Genomic DNA, 20,093 nt, shown 5'->3' with positions numbered 1-20,093 from the left:
TTTTATTACTATAACTATATCAGATAGAGCCGTGTGGTGTGTAAAGTCCTTTAAGGATGCACAAGTGTTAGGTCTTTGTGCCCAAGGCATAAAAATACTTGTGTTTTCCCTCCGAGACCGTCACGGAATATTGGTCTCGAACAGGATACACAGGGAAGGTGTTGGTTAGACTTCGTCATATATTTGTAAAGAAGGAGTGGTTTGCATAGTGTGTGTGTGTGTGTGTGTGTGTGTGTGTGTGTGTGTGTGTGTGTGTGTGTGTGTGTGTGTGTGTGTGTGTGTGTGTGTGTGTGTGTGTGCGTGTGTGTGTGTGCGTGCGTGTGTGTGTGTGTGTGTGTGTGTGTGTGTGTGTGTGTGTGTGTGTGTGTGTGTGTGTGCGTGTGTGTGTGTGCGTGCGTGCGTGTGTGTGTGTGTGTGTGTGTGCGTGTGTGTGTGTGTGTGTGCGTGGTGCGCGTGTGCGTGTGCGTGTGCGTGTGTATGTGTGTGCGTGCTAGTTATTGTACTAGCATTAGAATAATGTAAGGCAAAGAATTAAAAATAAAGAGGAGTCAGGCTGTTTTAGCACTATGCAACTTTTGGATATTCAAAGAGAAAGTTCTCTACTGGTAGCTAATAAGAGATACGTAGTCAAAAACTATCACCAATTATAAATGACATCCGATGAAGAGAGGCAGACAAGTTCCACCATATTGTGGTCACTATCCCTAATGCAGGTTATTAATATCTGAAATAGTGATCTAGGGTGATCATTTTAAGTTTACTGGACAAAAACCGCTTGCCAGTGGCAGAGAACGAATAACTCTGGAATTGGTCTAAGAAAGGCTTAGAAAAAATTCCTCTAGTCGACTACTAGAATTAAGCCTACATCATACTTCTAGCGGTTTAGCTCTGTGGAGTGCAAACGAGACTTTTTTGGAATTGGCTATAAGTGGGCCCTCTTCCTTGCTGTTAGCTGGATAACAGCTGAATATTTAATGTATACAAAAGATATAACAGATAGTAATTTCAGGAATATATCTCGTAAGCACAACAAGTGAGATTTCACTACGTAGGGAAGTCTTTTGATATCTGGGTTCAAACGTTTTCTCATGACTTTCTGGCCGAAGCTTAATGAAGCCTGCGATATAGTATGCAAGGTAGAGAATGAGGAGGATTGACTTCATCGTCTGTATAGGAGTTCGATGAGAAACATCCAAAAAGCATTTGGATGAAAAAGAGGTGAACACACAGATAGAAAATGTTGCTTCCAACGGTTTTGTGAGGATCTAGAAGGCACACTATGATCCCATTGCCATTAGTGGCTAATTTTCTACATTTAGCACATCACAGCCTTATCTTTTTTTTTAGTAATGGTTTTTTGTAATTATTTGAGGCCTCAATGCAGGCTGTGAATGAAGCTGAGATTTTTGTGAAGGCTCTCTTGATAAAGTGTTTTCTTTTTCTAGAAAATCCTGGAGCAGTTTTCTTTTCTTTCTTTCTTTTTTTTTCTTTTTTTTTTTTGGAAGAGCATAGCTATGATATACAGTGGGAATTTTGAAGTGAAGAATGAAAACTTCATTCAAAAGTAGTTCATTTCTCTGACAAGATCACAAGTATCTGGATCTGAAGAACGAAATAAGTAGTCTGACCATGGAAAAGAGAAGCAAAAGTCCTGGATATCTTCCAGTTGGTTGTCATAATGCAGATAACAAAAGGTTGCGAATGGCGCATAAGGAAAGAGAAAGGCCATCCACAAGCGATGATACCTGAGTGAAGTTGCAGTCGCAATTACTCCGAGGAACAATCACCTCAGCAGTGTACCTGGAAAGAGAAGTGGTTTAGAAAAGATCTATAGTTTTGGGTATGTGGAGATGATTATCGGGAATATAGGACAGGAAATGATTTGTTTTAAATTGTTCGTGACTGTATTTAATTTTACTGCCATTACTGATGGTTACAGATATCTCATGAAAAGTGTAACAGAAGAGATTATAGAATGCTGTTAATGTATTTTTTTGCTGAGTTAGATAAAGACTGAGTCGTGAAAGATTTTATTAGTGAAAGTTATATTTATGTAGAAAATGTAGAGATGTTCCGAATTTACCTGTAGGCTGAGTAGGTTGCAGTCTCATAGCTTTAGGAAGCTTCTACCTTTTAAGTTTGAACAATTATTGTTGTTCAAACTTAAAAGGTATGTTGTTGTATATATATATATATATATATATATATATTTGTTTCATCATTTTTCCCTCAAAATTTTTAGTATTCCTAAAATTTTGAAGAATCGCATAAAACTGAAAGGCCATACACATAAGTTGATACAGTAATTCCAATGTTACGACTGTTTCTTTGTCTGGGGTGCGTATATTTTTCCTTTATTTATTTTTATTACAAATTTGCAGAATTTTCCTTATCCCGCTACACTATACGTATACTTAGTATCAAGAACTAGATAATCCATTCGTTTATTATTCACCAGTATTGGTACTTAGTTGTAGTGTTTGAGGTGATTTATACATTCACTTGGATATGTCGTAAGTCACATTTTTATCCTTTTTCATCTGCGGTTTATTCTCTACCAGTAGCTGTTTTAATGGTTAGAAATTACCTAAAATAAGTTTTTCCTCTGCAACTTTATACAGTAAAAAATAATACGTCTTAACAAAAATCAAAAAATGGAAAAGTTTCATTTCACAATATAATTAATGAATTGGCAAGTGCCAAATCTATAAAATATGATTTAGTCTGTAATTTTGTTATATATCATTTTAATTTGATAAAGTTTTATAATACTGTTGCAAACTGTTTTGATGGACACAGTTATTTCTAGCCAAACGGTCACATAAAATCTAATTCGGCAATTACTAAGGTAATGTAATATTTATTTGCCCTGAGACAGTTTGACAAAAATCATGTATTACAAGCTAGTAATTAATAAATAATGATTTCAATAAAGAAAAGAAACAGCAATAAATAAATAAACAGTATTTATTTATTGCTGTTTGATGTAATTCTAAGGCCTATTTAAACCTCTCTGGAAATAACATCTCCAAGTGGGGGCTCGTGGCTTGAAATCGTGGGGGTGCTGCAACTTTTGAAATATACATACACACTGTAAGTAAGTAGAGTGTATACGTGTTTTTATAAAATATCAAAATTATGGTCAAAATTAAAAAAAAAATTAAACATGAAAAATATTGTTTAATATCGATAAACATATACAGTTTGGTATAATTCAAAATTACTTAAAAATAAAATATATTCTTCTTGTTTTGTTTCATATAAAAATATTGCTTATTTTCGATAAAATTATGCAGTTTAGTATAATTCGAAATTACTTAAAAATAAAATCCATTATCATAACCCCAATAATGTTCTAAAATAAAAACTATAACAAATGTGATGTCTTTAATTGTAATGTCCAAATATTTAAAGAGACGGAGTAAACACGATAAGCACTACGAACACTGTTCTACTGGCACAAACTGCATATAAACAACAGCGGAACTGCGCGACGGACAGTGCCGCATTATACTAATAGCTAGTATCTCACTATGACGTGCATATGCTTGAGTGCGTAGCAATATGACACTGTGGTAAAAACAGTGCTGCTACCGTCCTTCGCCCTTCTAAGTGCTACAAGATGGATTTTTATTATTTTTTATACAAAATAAGAGAATTGTATAGAATGTTTGATGATTAAATTAAATATTACAAGCAAATATAAATAAATTAATAAATATATTCATATATCGAGAAAAATTTGGGGTGCTGCAGTTTTGCAGTGCCTATGGATGAGCCTCCCCTGGCGTCTCCCCTAACTCTAGGCCATCGAAGGAAAGACAATTTCAAGTTCGATTCTAGTCGCCAACTTGAAATTGTCTTTCCTTCGATGGCCTAGAGTTAAGAGAGTCAGACCTACTTCGTCTTTGACGCCAATTAAAAATCAATTATATTTCTGAGCCAACTATTCTCTGATTGGAACAGGATAAAGGCTGATGCAGCCTACTCTTCAAAAAAGACATGAGAAAATGCCTAGGCTGCTTTCTTTGGGGAATAAATGAGGCTAGCAGTTTTTTTTTTTTTTTTTTTTTGTAATTTTCAGGTATTCAAAATTGCAGGTAGCAAGTCGAACGAACACGAAAAATAAAAAATTTGCATATTGATTTTCGTTTTGTTGATATTCTTTTAAGAATTTTGATAGAAGATGCCATGAAATTTACAGGAAGAAATTAGGTTACTTACATAGACGAAAAAGTGGTTTGGCGAAAAATATTATAATTTGTATGATATAAATTATATTCTGTTTATATTTCTTTGATGTTTTTTATATCGTTGCATTGTTTTTATTATTTTACTTTGTGCATCGTGTAATATTTTGTATGGTTTATTATTATTATATGAGCATCTCCATGGAGTCAGAAGACTCATCATGAGAGATCCAGACTACCCACACAATATATCTTATACCTGTTTTTGAGCTCATTGACAGACGAAGCACTCATAACTGAGTCAGGCAACGCATTCCATTCATTCACTACTCTCCAAGCGAAAAATCTAGTCCTCACACCCTTGTTAACCACAATCTTACTTAATTTACGGGGATGAACTCTTGTTCTTTCACTATTCCACCGCTGAAATATTTCCTCTGCATCAATCTTATAAAAAACTTTTAGTAACTTAAATATTTCTTTAATATCCCTTCCTCCCCGCCTATCAACCAATCTCTGTAATCACAAACTCTCAATCTATCAATGTAGGGAGCATTCCTTACACCACTCACCAACTTGGACATTTCCCCTCTGAATCTTTTCTACTACTTCCTCATTTCCAAGGAATCCAGGCGACCAGACCCGAGCACAGTAATCCAGATGTGGACGTAATAACACCTTATAAAGAGGAATAATAACTTCTTTAACTCTTCGTGTTAGTGTGTTCCTCAATAACCAAGTAATGCTATGACTCATCTTGGACACCTTAGCAATATGTCCTCTGAACTTCAACCCGCTATTCACTAACACCCCCAAGTTCCTAACTGCTAACAACTTTGCCCTGTAAATGTTTATGCCATGGGACCGCTGTAAGCTGTCTCCGAAACTTGTTATAATTACCTAACCTGTAGTTCCGTATATACGCTTTCTTGAGAGGTAAATGCACAAATTTTGCAACCTCCCAAGTCAATACCTCTTGATCACTCTCACCAATCGGAGGTACCCTGGACACCTTACTCATGCATAGGTCTTCTGAATCTATGACGAGATCCAACACTCACTACGAGTCCCTTCAGTTTTATGCTGTTTCAAATAATTATCTCTTAGAAGGTGTATGAATTCCAGTTCCTTTTTGCCACGTGATCGTTCCTATTTCCAAACGATATCACCATAGTTAAAATTCCCCATAATAATCACTCGATCTGCACTCATTGTGCTAATTTGCTGATGCATGTCTTCTATATCATCCCTTGAACTCCCTGACCTATAGTAGCAACCAACTGTATATTTGGTTCCGTTGGCCATTATTTCATACCAGATCGTCTCAAATGTTTTTGTCACTTTTATTTATTATTTAAAGTTTTCTGTTTTGGTATCTGCATAGTGTTTTGTTACTTGCCGAGTTCTTCCGGTAATGCTAGCACCGGATGTAATGTTAGTCTCGAGATCAGACGTTACACGTTCCCCCCCCCCCCCCCCATCCTCTGAATTATTAGAGAGCAGTGCGTTATTTGAACGTGTACTAATGTCCGTAAATTATCAGTGATAAAGCATGCATTTCAGCTGATTTGGGAATGAAAAATATAAGCTGACCTGTACGAACTCTTTAAGATCAGAAAATCATCATCATTAAGGCACAGCCACATGAAAAAAATTCCTCCCACTTTCTTTTCAGTAGGCAATAGGAGCAGAATGCGTTTTCACACAGTAAAAATTAGCCACTATTTAATTCAGTGTCCAGAAATACAAAACAGACAATTTATCCAGAAATATTATGTACAGAAATTTAAAAATAAAAAGAATAATTAAGAAATATATAATTTGAAAAAGAAATATCCCCAGAGAAAGGAAGACCGTTCCCAGTCTAAACTGAGTAAGCATGTGTGTGATTTTTTATATAAAGCAAGTACTTGACATTACTGGTATTAAATTATGGGCGGCAATAAATTTTTTTGATCCCTTTTTTTTTTTTTTTTTTTTTTTTTAATCAGTTAACAGCATTATCTATCTGGCCAAACAATTAATCAAATATTTCACGATCAGAATAACTAGTAACGCCAGAATATGTATAATGTACAGATATTTGAAAGAATATCATGCCCTTCCCCCTTTCAGAAATGAAGCTTGAATTTTCAAGATATAAAGCTGCTACCATTTATGTATTTTGTGTGTTTCTTGTTTTTGGAGAAAAGTATAATTTGCAATACAAGTAGCATAGGCTGTGTTTATGCAGCATTGCCTTTAATGCAAACAGCATCACATGCTATTTGCATTAAAGGGAAGTAACATGATAGGGGACACCTAGTAAAGAAAATTAGAATATTTGCATAGGAAAGCATATGGGATATATATCACCTACATCTCATCTATTATATAGTGAAACCTGTGGAGTGTTCATAGCTAAAAATTCATATATATACAAGTAATTAAAATTTAATAATATGTAAATATTTTAATAATATACATACTATTAAAATTTAATTATTGTGGAATAGTGTGCGTTTTTAGTTACTTATATCTCATCATTTTTACAATTTCAACTTGCAAATGGAAATCTGCTTGCAGATTTCCATTTGCAAGTTGAATATAATCATTTAACCTAGTGGCGCCTGATCTCTAAGGTCTTACAGTATATGCCCAGCTTTTCCTGTCAGTACTGCTCACAATTGCGATCAACCATACTTTTCTTATATATATTTGGGATTTTTTTTTTTCAAGCTTGTAAAAAAATGAAAATTAACATATTTCATATATTCCTAATGGAAATACAGTATGAAATCACAAAAACAGTATTTATTTTAGGTTTTAAATCTGTTATATAACAGCCTGTTTTATTGGCAATTAAATGCTTCATGCTACATCATATAAGCATATAACAAGACTTGATTTTTTTAACAGCCTTGTAGCTATGTAAACAGTATTATAATTATGAATCTCAATGACAATCAATCAAAATGAATTACTGCTTTGTAATTTTGTGCAAATTCTATTGTCTTTTGTGGTCAACCCAAAAGCTCCCAATGTACAGGCCATTTGTGATCAGCCTAATGGGAGAAGCCACTGGAATATATAAAGTTATTAGTTCTACAGCGTCCATTGTACCAGCATGCATATTAACTGATTTATAGATTTGATTGATAAGTAAATTTTCTCTGTGATTCCACTTTGAAAAATAATTCTTATCACAAGGACTTTTTTAAAGAAGGATTAGTGTCTCAAAATCATTTTCAGAAAGTTTTTAAATATTCATATTCTCTTATTCCTCAGGAGTATTATAATTACTGTATTATACTTTTCTGCTAGTCACCATTAACGACTAACAACTCTGAATGACTCAGTGTGTCAATGCAGGGAAACTAGAATTATCAGGGTGGATGATAGCAGGGGGTAGCTTCTTGTGGGAATAGGTACCTAGAAGAAGGGGGAATATATCAGGTAAAGCTGAATTCAGTGGAGTCTAGAGGGAATAATGATGGGTATAGAAACAGTGACATTTTTATTCTTTACACTAATGCCAGGAGTATCTGGAATAAAGGAGATGACTTGGTAGTGCTGATAGCATTAGCCGGTCCAAAGATTATTGGGCTCTTTGAGATGTGGTTGATGGAAGATGATATACTAACAGGAATAGAAGTAGCAGGTACAGCATTTTTTGACAGCATAGTAAGGGAAAACTCAGTGGTGAAGTACTGCTTATGATAAGTGATGACTTATTTCCTCTCAGAGTAGAGGATTTGGAGGGCAGTGGCACAAAGGGTTTTGAAAGCATATTTTGTGAGGTAGAGGTAGGCAAGACAGGATATTTAGTGGGGTGTTGCTACATGCCATGGAGCATAGAGGGTGAGGAGCAGGAGATTTTTAGGCAGTTGAGCTTGGCAAATGCAAGAAGAATGATAGTTTCCTCTTCCCAATTTATACTGCTGTATAAATTGGGAAGACGAAACTGCATGTAGTAATAAGGGAATGGAATGTCTAGAATTCTTGAGGGATAAATGTCTTAGGCAACTTGTAGTAGAAAGAACATGAGGTTCAAGAGTTTTGGATTTAGTCATAGCATCAGAAGAGCTGATAATAACTGAGATTGCATCTTTGCCCCCACTTAGAGTGTGGCCATCTGGTTTTGACTTGGAAGAGGGATAGACATGCAGGAGTATCAAAGAGTGAGGAATGTATGTAGAATTATTATTATTACATCACACCTCCAGGGAGTCCAAAGACTCATCGAGGGAGGGCATTTACTCTACAACTCATTGTCTAACTACTCCACCAACCTTCATCATCTAACACCAATGCCATCTACCACAGACTACCACCACTAGACTTTCACAGACAATCATAAACATCCATGCCCACGGCAGGATTCAAACCTGCAGCCTTTTGGCTGGAGAGCGGATACGCTAACCACCCGGCCAACCAGGCTGGCAGATATCAACTTGAGGCAGTTCTATAGAGGGAGGAATTGGAAGTGTGAGATATCATTAGTGCATGGGAAATTGTGAAGGAATATTTATTTGAAGCAGTAGTAAGCTGTATGCCAGAAGTGAAGAAGATGACACAATTTGGTGTAAAGTGGATGACAAACAATATCAAACAGAAACTGCAGGTTAAAAAGAGATTATGGAAGAGATATAAGGAGATGGGTGGAGAGCAGATGTTTGAAGAATATAAGACTCAGGCCAGGCAAGTGACTAGTATGTTAAGGAAGGCAAAACTGGAATATGAGATTGGCCTTGAGATCCAAAGAAAATCTGAAATAATTTTTTAGCTATGTGGCCAGTAGGAGGAGAAATGATTGTGCAAGAATGACATTGTTGGATAAAAATGGGAATAGAGTGATTGATGCAAAGGACATAGTGGAATTGTTCAATGAACACTTTATTGGGGTATTTCAACCTGGAGAAGTAGGTTTAATACTAGAGAAAGAGAGAGCGATAGCACAGGTTTGGAGTTTAGAAGTGCAAGAGGAGAGTGTGTTTCAAATACTGAGTACTCTGGATGTCAATAAAGCAGTGGTACTGGATGGAATTTCACCACAGATTTAAAGAATGTGTTAAAGAACTGATAGCTCCATTGACTGGCTTTTCAATGAAAGTCTGGCCAAGGGAAAGGTACCCAAGGAGTGAAAGGAGGGTAAGATTTCATTGTGTAAGGGTGGTAGCAGATTGGAAGTGTCAAGTTATCGATGAGTTTGTGTTTCATCAGTAGTTATTAAGCTCTTGGAGAAATTAGTGACGAACCATATACAGCTTTGGGCAGATGAGGATAATTTTATCTGTGAGTCAACATGGATTTGTTAAGGGACACTCTTGCTTTAGTAATATGATTGCCTTTTATAATAAAGTGACAAGAGCAGTTGATGAGGGAAAGGCATATTCTGCTATTTTCTTTTGGATTTTGCAAGCCATTTGACAGGGTGCCAAATGATAAGCTGATATTTAAATTGCAGCACATAAGTTTAGATAAAGTTAGTGAACTGGATTTTGGATTGGCTATCTGATAGGTATCAGAGAGTTGTGTATTGGGAGCAAGACCAATAGAGGCAGAAGGTTACAAGTGGGAATCCCACAGGGCTGAGTACTGGGACCTATATTGTTTAACCTTTATATCAATGACATTGTCAGTGGATTGCAAGGGAATGTTCAGTTGTTTGCAGATGATGTGAAGCTGGGAAGAGTTATTTGTAATAGTGCAAATGTGGTAGCCCTGTAAGAGGATTTGAATAAACTAGATAGATGGGCAAACGAATGGGGGTGTCAATTTAATGCGGCAAAATGTAAAGTCTTGAAGTTTGGGATACGTCAATGGGAGGCTGCATACTCTGTTGGAGAAACTGTACTGAAGGAGGTAGGGGAGGCAAGGGATCTGGAGGGGGGAGTGATGATTGATAGAAACCTGAAATTCAGGGAACATATTGTTGCAAAGGTGGTGAAAGTAACCCAGAGGATTGCTGCAATATACTGAGAAGGATGCCAACCTGCAGAGATAAAAGAGTTGTCATTCCATTGTATAAAGCCTTGATCAGACCACACTTGGACCATTTTTCTCAAATTTGGTCCCCAGGATTTGAAGAGGATAAATTAACTGTGGAAAGGCTGCAGAGAAAGATAAGAAAGATGGTATCAGTACTGTACAATGTTAGTTATGAAGACAGGCTGAGGGAATGTGAACTGCAGAGTTTGGCGGATAGAAGGAGAGGTGATATGATTGAGACTTTTAAACTGTTGAGAGATGGTTACAAGGTTGACGCTCGGAAGGAAGGAGCAAAGACAAGGGGCCATCCATGGAAGTTGTGAGCAAGAGGGTGAGGAGTGGTTTTTTTTGCTTGGAGGGTGGTTGAACCATGGAATGCATTGCCTGATAGAGTGATGAGAGCACAAATGGTCAATGAGTTCAAGGAGTGGTATGATGGACTCTGTGTCTTCTAGGCTGTGCCTTCCATGATGAGTCTTGACTCCATGGAGGCCTGAATCATAATAATAATAATTTTATTTTCTTGTAAGATATTTGTTCCTCTATATTTATTTACTAAAAACTAATAACAGGTGTCTCTTTAGATATGATGAAAGTGGATTCTAGCATATCTCAAAAATTATGAAAAATATCTTGATAGATGATAACTTTTCTACATACACTTAGGTAAACTTCATATTCCATAATACTGTACAAGCAACACAGAAGCTACTAACACCCAACAAGTAAAGTAATTGTTACAACTTAGTAAGGAGTGTAAGATGCTTTCAGTTACAGCTGAAGATATTAATGGATAGCAAAAAAAATTCCACTGGTTCTCAAAATATGTGTCGATGCGCTTTTTGAGAACCTGAGGGTTGTAGTCATTGGGGAAGATAGTGTGGAGTAGACCGTTCCAAAGAGCAGGTAGGAAACGAAGTTAGAGGATGAGAAGTTAGTTTGATGAGTTTGGAGTTGAACTGTAAATGGGTGTTGACTGGAAGCTGCTCATGTTCGTATATGAGTACAGGCAGGTGGAGGGAATGTAACTGCCAGTTCAGAGGAGCAGTGCCCATGAACCTGTAGAAGAGACATGATGCAGCAACAGAACATCTATGGGAAAGTGACTGGAGAGAGGCACTGTCAATTAAGCAAACTGCTTATTTCTATTTACAATCAGTATTCTGAGGAAGGTTTTAGGTGCACCACCCCAGATGTGGGAACAGTATTCTATGGTTGACTGGATTTGAGCTTTACAGAGTGTCAGGAGTTGTGCAGGAGAGAAGCACTGTTTGGAATGGAAAAGAAAACCAAGTTTTTTAGAGGCTAAAGAAGCTATGGACTTGATGTGTTCATGCCAGGAATAGATTGGATGTGAGAGTTAACCCAAGGAGAGAAAACTGGTTTGGATTGGTGAGAGGAATATTGTGAAAAGTGAAGAAGATAGCAAAGTGGACTTTCTCTCTAAAAATGAGATAGAACTGCATTTTGGGGGCATTAAAATTCACCAGGTTATCTCCACTCCACTTGAGAATGGCAAGAAGATCGGTATTCATGAGCTTGGTTAAAGAAGATCTCGAAGCACGGGTTACCTGAGCAGTACAAGGTTTGGAAAATGGAAAAGAGCAATTGAGATTACTGCCAACAAAGCTGTAAATAGGACTGGATGTCAGAGAGAGAGAGAGAGAAGATCATTAATGTATAGGAGAAAGAGCATAGTGGCAATACTGAGCTCTGAGGTTCACCAGCATTAATTGAGAAATCTGATGAAAAGAAATCATCTACCATAACCCACAGTGAACAGCCAGAGAGAAAGCTGGCAATCCATTCGCAAAGGGAAGAAGGAATCCTATAGAATGATAGCTTGGAAAGGAGGCCACAATACCACACTCAATCAGATGCCTTGGAAATATCAAGTGACTCCTTGAGTTTTTCTGAACTTTCACGTGGCTTGCATCCAAAAGTGGATGAGGTTAACAAGGTTAGCTGTGGAATGAGAATTGCGTAATCCATATTGATGATTATTAAGTAACTGGTAGGTCTCCAAGTAGTTAAGCCTTATTTTTTGAGAGTATCGAGGTCAGAGCAATGGGGGGTGATAGTTTGATGGCTGACTTATTTCCCTTTTTTGGGAATAAGATGGACCAAAGCTTGCATCCAGGCTGTGGAATAGATGCCAGATGAGTATGATAGCTTGAAGAGATGATGCAAGACAGGTAACAGTTCTGGAGCACAAGCTTTTAGTACAACTGGAGGAATATCATTAGCACCAGGAGACATTGATATCAAGGCTGCCAAGGATTTTTCTGATGTATTTCTTGTGAAATTTCAAAAGAGGCATACTATGGATAGTTTGTTTAATGGTAGAGATATTTCTTCCTTCTTTCTTGAAAACTATGCCAGAAGATCTTCTTTTCTTTTGGTAGATCTTCATTCTACCATTAGGATGTGAGAGAGGTGGAAACAAGGAGGAAGAGAAGTTGCATCCCACAGCTTTGGCAAGAGACCAGAAGGTACAACTGCCATTAGAACAGGAGACAAGCTTACCACACAAAAAATCATCAACAAATCCAATGCAGACTTTGTAAAGTTTGCATACCAATGAGGGTTAACATGGCTTTGTGAAGGGTCGGTCATGCCTTAGTAGTTTACTAACTTTTATAATAGATTAACAGCTGAGTTGGATAAAAGAAATGGTTACATGATAGTTTTGCTTGATTTTGCAAAGGCATTTGACAGAATACCACATGGAACACTGTTACACAAATTAGAACAAATGGGAATGGATATGACACTGGTTAAGTGGATAAGAGGGTGGCTGCTGGACAGATATTAAAATTGGTATATGGAGGAGCAGAATCAAGGCAAAAACAGGTGACTAGTGGTGTGTCACAAGGTTTAGTTCTGGGATCATTGCTGTTTAATTTGTACATAAATGATATAGGAAATAACTTGAAAGGAAATATTCAGTTGTTTGCTGATGCAAAATTAGGTAAAGTAATAGTTAATCAAGGCGATGTGGAGAGCTTGCAGGACAATTTAAATAATCTGTCAGTAAGGGCAAAAGTTAATGGGTATTAGTTTAATGTCAAGAAATGTAAAGTTATGCATTTTGAGATAAATAGATTACAAGCTGTGTATCACATTGATGGCACTGTACTCCAGGAAAGAGATGAAGCTAGAGATTTATGGGTGTTAGACAGAGAGTTAAAGTTTAGAGGACATATTGCTATGGTTGCTAAGGCAGCCCATAAGATTACTTGGCTAGTGAAAAACACATTAACAAGTAAAGATAAGGAAGTTGTAATTCCTCTGTAAGGCCTTGATATGCCTACATCTGGATTTTGTGCTCAAGTCTGGTACCCTGGGTTTTTTGGGAATAAGGAAGTGGTGGAGAAGATTCAGAGTCAAGTGACCAAGATGGTCGATTGGCCTGTGGAATGCTCCCTATGAGGATAGACTGAAGGTGTGTGTGGACTGCAGAAATTGATTGATAGAAGAAAAAGAAGGGATATGATAGAAACATTTAAGTTGCTTAAAGGATTTTATAGGATAGATGCAGGGGAAATGTTTCAGCACTTGGCTAGTGGGACCAAAACAAGGGGTCATCCCTGGAAGTTGAATTAAGTGTGGTCAGTAAGGGTGTGAGGACTAGATATTCTGCTTGGAGAGTGGTGAATGAGTGGAATGGGTTGCCAGAGTCAGTTGTGAGTGCTTTTTCTGTTAATGGGTTCAAGGAGAGGTATGAGAGATTGTGTGAATAGATTGAGTCTCCTGCAATGAGTCTTTGGACTACACTGAGGTGCCCGTATAATAATAATAATAAATGATGCGTAAAATCCTGAAGGTCAACCCAGTTGGCTCTATTGTAGTGCCACAGGATATGAAGCTATGAATGCTTGGTGGAAGGCTGATCTGTAGCAGAAGAGCCATTGACAAGGTTATGGTCAGACTTGCCAAGAGGAAATTTAACATCAACTGTGTATATGGAGGGGGGGGGGGGGGGCTAGTTAAGTAAAGGTTCAAGGCATTGGGAGAATGAAGAGGTTTGTCTAGAATTCTTGTGGGTTTGTGGACAATTTGAGTTAGATCAGGCTCATGCAAGGGTGGTCGGAAAGGTTCTCGGCCTAACAATGAAAAAATTAATTTATAATTTCAAAATTATTTTTATTTTTCAACATAATCTCCCTTAGGACTAATATATTTATTCCAGCGATACTCCAGCATCATTATCTCTTCCCTGTAGTGGTTCTCAGTAAGATCTGCAAAATACCCCTCATCAGCTGCAGTCACCTCTTGATTTGATGAAAAATGCTGACCAGCGAGGAAGAGTTTTAGTTTTGGGAAGAGATAGAAATCAGAGGGAGCCAAATCTGGGGAATAGGATGGATGTTCCAACAATTCATAGTGTAGATCCCTTAATTTTCCCATTGCCAAAACACCTTTGTGGGCAGGTGCATTCTCCTGGTGAAAGATGATTTTTTCCTTCTGCAAGTCGGGTCTTTTCTCACGAATTTTTTCGTTTAGTCCGGTTAAAATATCGGAATAATATTCCCTAGTTATTGTTTTACCCTTTTCAAGATGATTAACAAACAAAATTTTCCAAGACTGCTGTTGTAAATTACCGACCAATCAGCATATCAGGAATCATTGTCGAGGTCTTGGAGAAAATAGTCAAGAGGAAAATACAGGATTGGATAGATTAAAATGGGATACTGTAATGGGATGATGCAAAGTTGGGTAGAGTAGCAATAGTGAGTGGATAGGATGTCAAAATTTTGCAGGATGATTTGGATAGTTTGGAGGACTGGGTTAAAGAGAATGGATGTCATTTAATGTGGCAAAATGTAAGGTTATGCATTTTGGGATGAAAAGATTAGCAGCAGTATATCACATTAGTGGAACTGTACTCCAGGAGATTGATGAGGCCAGGGATTTGGGAGTGTTAGTGGATAGGGAGTTGAAGTTTAGGGGACACATTGCAAAAGTGGCTAAATCAGTTCATTAAATCACTTGGTTGCTGAAAAATACTTTAACAAGCAGAGAACAGGTTATTGTTCCTCTGTATCGAGCCTTGACAAGATCCCATCTAGACTACTGTGCCCAGATATGGGCACCAGGTTTTCTTCTGGATGGGGAGGAGGTGGAGAGGATCCAGAGACGAGTGACCAAGATGATAGCAGGTCTATGGAATGAACCTTATGAGAACAGGTTGAAGATTTATGGGTTGCAGAAATTGGTTGATAGACAGAAAAGGGGTGATATGATTGAGCCATTCAAATTACTGAAGGGTTTCTATAAGATTAATTCAGAAGATATTTTTGAGAATAGGAATGGTGGTGGCAGGACTAGGGGCCATATATGGAAGCTGGGCAAGAGTGGTTAGCAAGGGTGTTAGAGCTAGGTTTTTTACTCGGAGAGTGTTAAATGAGTGGAATAAGCTGCCAGAGTCTGTTGTGGGTGCCATGACTGTAAATGAGTTCAAGGTGAAGTATGATAGATACTGTGTGAATGTTGAAAAGTTGTTCTTGACATGATGTTAGAGCCTTCCTCAATGAGTCTATGGGCTCCTTGGAGTTGCCCATAATAATAATAATGCCTTTAGCATCCCAATACACCAATGCCATGACCTTTTCTACTGATGGAGCCAACTTTGTCTTCTTTGGCGCTAAACAACTGACTCCTGTCCACTGTTTTGACTGCTCTTTGGATTCTGGTGTGTAATGTACTCCAAGTCTCATCCATAGTAATAAATTGATGCACAAAATCAGTTTTATTCTTGTTAAAATGCTCCAAGTACTGTTCAGATATTTTCATGTAAGTGCGTTTTTGATCTGCTGTGAGCAAGCTTGGCACCCATCTTGCGCAAAGCTTTTTCATTTGCAATTCTTCATGCAAAATGTATATATTACACGTTCTTTTGAAGTGCCTATAGTCTCAGCAATTTCATGCACTTTGACTCGCTGGTCATCCAATACCATATTGTGCACTTGATCAATGATTTCTGGTGGTGGTGTTACACTTTTTTGGACATCCTTCACGTGGAATCAATTTTATCCCTTGAAATGGATATCCATTTCAAGGGATAAAATTGATTATCATGCGGTTATAAAATTCTTTGTAAAAGAAGGGATACAGACAACACTTTTGCTTCAGATAGCTGTATAAAACAAACTACTTGATAGAATGACTTGCAATTTCACATGAATGCTTATGACAGATGTACCAACTTTGAAAAAAAAAATCTTGCTGGTAGTGTTGTCATCTATGGTCGAGGCCAAGAACTTTCAGACCACCCTCATAGCAAACAGTTTGGCATCTTTTGGCATCTGCCAAACTTCACAGACAAAGTTTGGCAGCTTTATCTGTGAAGTTAGAGATGGGAAACAAGTCAGAATTGTGGACATTGAAATCACCAAGGAAGATTATCTCAATGTTGGGATAATTAGATTGCATATGATCGACTTTCAGAGATAGGTAGTCAAAGAGATCAGTGAAATCATCAGAGTTTTGAGAATGGTAGAGGCATCAAGTGAAGGCTTTAAAATGAAGCAGGGAGATCTTGAGCCAGATCAGATCATATAAAGGAGAGTCCAGGTCTTGTAACCTTTTGCATGGAATAACAGACCTGACAAAAGCACAGGTTCCACCATTCTTGCGAAAGACATCATAATAGATTTAAGAGGAAAGTTGAAGTGAGAAGACTTTTTTGTTGTAGAAGGTGATAGTTGTGGTTCAGTGATAAATAGTATATCAGGTTTTGAGAACTGTAGGCAGTGGTGCACATTTTGAGTTTTTTTTTTTTTTGCAATTTTTCTAAGTGAGTTTGATGATTTTTGAGATTTTTTTTAACTGTAGTTATTTTAGCTGGGATATTTTGTATTGGTTGTCATGGTCACGAGTAAACACAAAATGAGAAAAGTAAAGAATAGGGAAGATGCAACAGGGGTGATGGATTCAGGGATAATCTCCCTCACAGGAGGTAACAAAACTTGAATCCAAGCATGGCCTCTGACAGTGCCACCTGCTTACTCGGCCTCCCTCTAGGCACAACCTGACTAAGTAAGCAGCAGCAAAATTATTCACAGTTGATCAGAAAGCCTCCTAAAGAGTTACCATCGGGTTCAGTCCCGTTCATTTTCAGACCCTAGAAGTGGGCAGCCAAAAACAAAAATGACAGATGCAAATGTGAACAGAGTGCGAGATTTGGTCTGGTTCAACAGATGATTAAGTTTGTGTTAATGGCTGATGAATTGCAAATGAATCACGAAACAGTCATGGTAATTTTAACTGAAGAATTGGTATGTGAAAGATTTCTGCCCCAGATCTAAGTTTGTGCCTCAGATCTTGATGGACTAACAGAAGCAGCAGCAACTTCAAGTTGCGACTGATCTTTCTGCAAATAAGCATATTCTTCGAAGAGTAATTACTGGTGACGAAACCAGATGCTTCCATTATGATCTTGAAACAAAATGCTAGAGCATACAGTGGAAAACCCCGAGTTTGCCATGTCCGAAAAAAAAGCACGTATGTCATGTTCGTAGTTCAAGACCATGCTGGTGTGTTTCTTTGATCACAAGGGGATGGTCCACAATGAATTCATTGAACAAGGACAAGCAGTCAACCAACAATGCTACTTAGAGGTGCTAAAAAAGATTATGAGATTCTGTTCAGAGAAAAAGACCTAAATTGTTGCCTGACAAGGGGATCATCCATCACAACAATGCACCAAGCTAGTGCACTCATCGTGAGAGAGTTTCTAGCCAAAAAAATCGATTACTGAATTAGGTCATCCTACTTATTCACCCAACTTAGCTCCCTGTGATTTCTGGCTGTTTTCAGAATTAAAGACTATGCTAAAAGGATGAAGATTTTCTGACATCACTGATATCCAGCATAATGCGATAAAGGAACTTAAGAGTGTTCTGGAAAAAGAGTTCCAGACCTGTTTCCAAAAATGGGAACACTGTCCAAACCAGTGTATAAATGCACAAGTGGGGACTGCTTCGAAGGCAACAGTAGCCACTAATGTATAGTTCCGAACATAGGTTTTTTTTTCAGGTGCATTCTGGAAATTACATTGTTACACCTTGTACATGGTGATATGTGATCCATTTCTACAGCCTTATTAACATCTAACCCTGATACACCTTTGATTCTTTCACTTCCAATTCTCCTAATACTTGCCTACCTTCTATGTATTGCACTGCATCATTTACACCAGTAATATACACTGATGAAGTGCTCATTCAGTAATTCCACACTATTCTTTGAAACTGTTATTATTATATTATTATTCATGACACCTCCAGTGACACTATCCACTAGTGTCAACTTGCCATAATTATTTTTTCTCTTGCTTGCCATATAGCAGAAAAATTCCCTTGAGTTAACCTTGGCCTAACCAGCCAATCTCCTTTAATACTGCACTTTTTTGGTAGTAGGTAATGAAGTAAAGACAACAGTGAAGATATGGCACCATCAACAAGATGTTCATTTCCATCATGATGGGAAAAAAAAAAAAAAAACATTCAGAAGCATGAATATTTTCTCTCTGTATAAATGTTTCATATTTTTTTTAAAGATCATTCATTTAGATGTTTAAAAATATTCACTCTGTCTCATGTCACAGATAACTTGATTCATAACTATTGTATTTTACCTTTGGTTGCTATTGCTATCCATATTTGATCTCTATTTGGTTGTATCCATATTACATTTGGACCACAACAGGATATTGCACCCTTTGATTGAAAGAGATCTGAGTTAGATTCTCATTATTATGAGAAGAATCTTTATTTGCATTTTTTTTAAACTGAAGGTGAAGTAGCTGATCTCATATGGGAGTGGAGGCACATCTTATGGGCCTCATGGCCCATACCACTATGCTGATGTACTATATGTTTATAACCATTTGCAGGTACTATTTTCATCTTAAAAAAAAAAAAAAAAAAAAAAAAAAAAAAAAAAAAAAAACCTTAACTAAGTAGAACAGTGATAGAATTTTTTTAGTTTTGGAAACTTCTGAGCATTCTCATGATTCTCAAGCATCTGCTGCTGGTATTACTGTCAACAATAGCATTCCACTTCCAGTTTATAAGCTGTTGGTTTGAATCCAATTATAGCATAGATGCTTGTAAATGCCATTAACTGGTAAATGATTTTTATTGCCTAGTGTGAGACTTTTATCATATTAATTGATTATTAGCTTGCATTGGCTTGAAAAATGCATTTGATATCTAGAAAAGGCCAAATGCACTAAACCGTCTCTGCAAATTGTCATTGTGATACATCCTGCATGTTAATAGTTCTAAAACTAGCCAGTTTTAAAATTATATCCTTTAAAATTGTATTGCATAAATGCAATCAGTTGAATCCTTAATTAGTTGAAATTGACTAAATGTCAAATTATAGAGATTTTTATTTCAGTAAACTCAAATGTTTTATTCTTTATTAAATATATATAGGTGATGGTAGGTAATGGAAGATGCTGAGTTGTGATTTCTTCATTGTATTTATCTTCTCTCAAGTTATGGAGGCTGATCCTGAGCTAGAGGTGGGACTCTTGTTACCTTTTTTTCTGAATAAATCATTAATAAATTTAATTAATTTACTATTTTAATGTATTTACATTATTAATTTACTAAATTATTTATTTTCTTTATATATTAAAAATATCTAAAGAAAGTAATTATTATAAGAAATCTTTAGTAACATCCATACTTAAGAATATAAACAACCATTTCATAAAGTCAATTATTATCATTATTATTATGTGGCACCTCCAAGGAGTCCCTCATCAAGGGAGGGCACCTACTCTCCATCTGAACCACTCAATCCACGAACTATAGCGAACCGCATCATCTATACCAGGGGTCTTCAACCTTTCAGACAGTGCGGGCCGCATTAAAAATTTCAATGAAGCCCATGGGCCACTGAGCTATACCCCCAGTA

The 20,093-nt window shown here is 37.0% G+C and overlaps 1 protein-coding gene across 1 annotated transcript in view; it reads left to right on the top strand.

Annotated features, from left to right (window-relative positions):
- Positions 1-5,689: 5,689 nt before the first annotated feature.
- The window catches only part of LOC150095577 (uncharacterized), a 146,994-nt gene continuing 132,590 nt past the window's right edge, over positions 5,690-20,093 (top strand). Inside the window, exons 1-2 of the mRNA XM_090410328.1 lie at positions 5,690-6,063; positions 19,607-19,695. Of these exons, the coding sequence (XP_090266454.1) occupies positions 19,627-19,695 (69 nt within the window). The 5' untranslated portion in view covers positions 5,690-6,063; positions 19,607-19,626. The remainder of the gene's footprint in view (positions 6,064-19,606; positions 19,696-20,093) is intronic.

The sequence above is a fragment of the Typopeltis vanoorti genome, chromosome 20 (assembly GCF_054136105.1).
Source record: "Typopeltis vanoorti isolate ZY-2024b chromosome 20, IOZ_Tvanoo_1.0, whole genome shotgun sequence".
NCBI classification, from domain to species: domain Eukaryota; kingdom Metazoa; phylum Arthropoda; class Arachnida; order Uropygi; family Thelyphonidae; genus Typopeltis; species Typopeltis vanoorti.
This window is presented reverse-complemented; position numbering and strand designations above follow the sequence as displayed.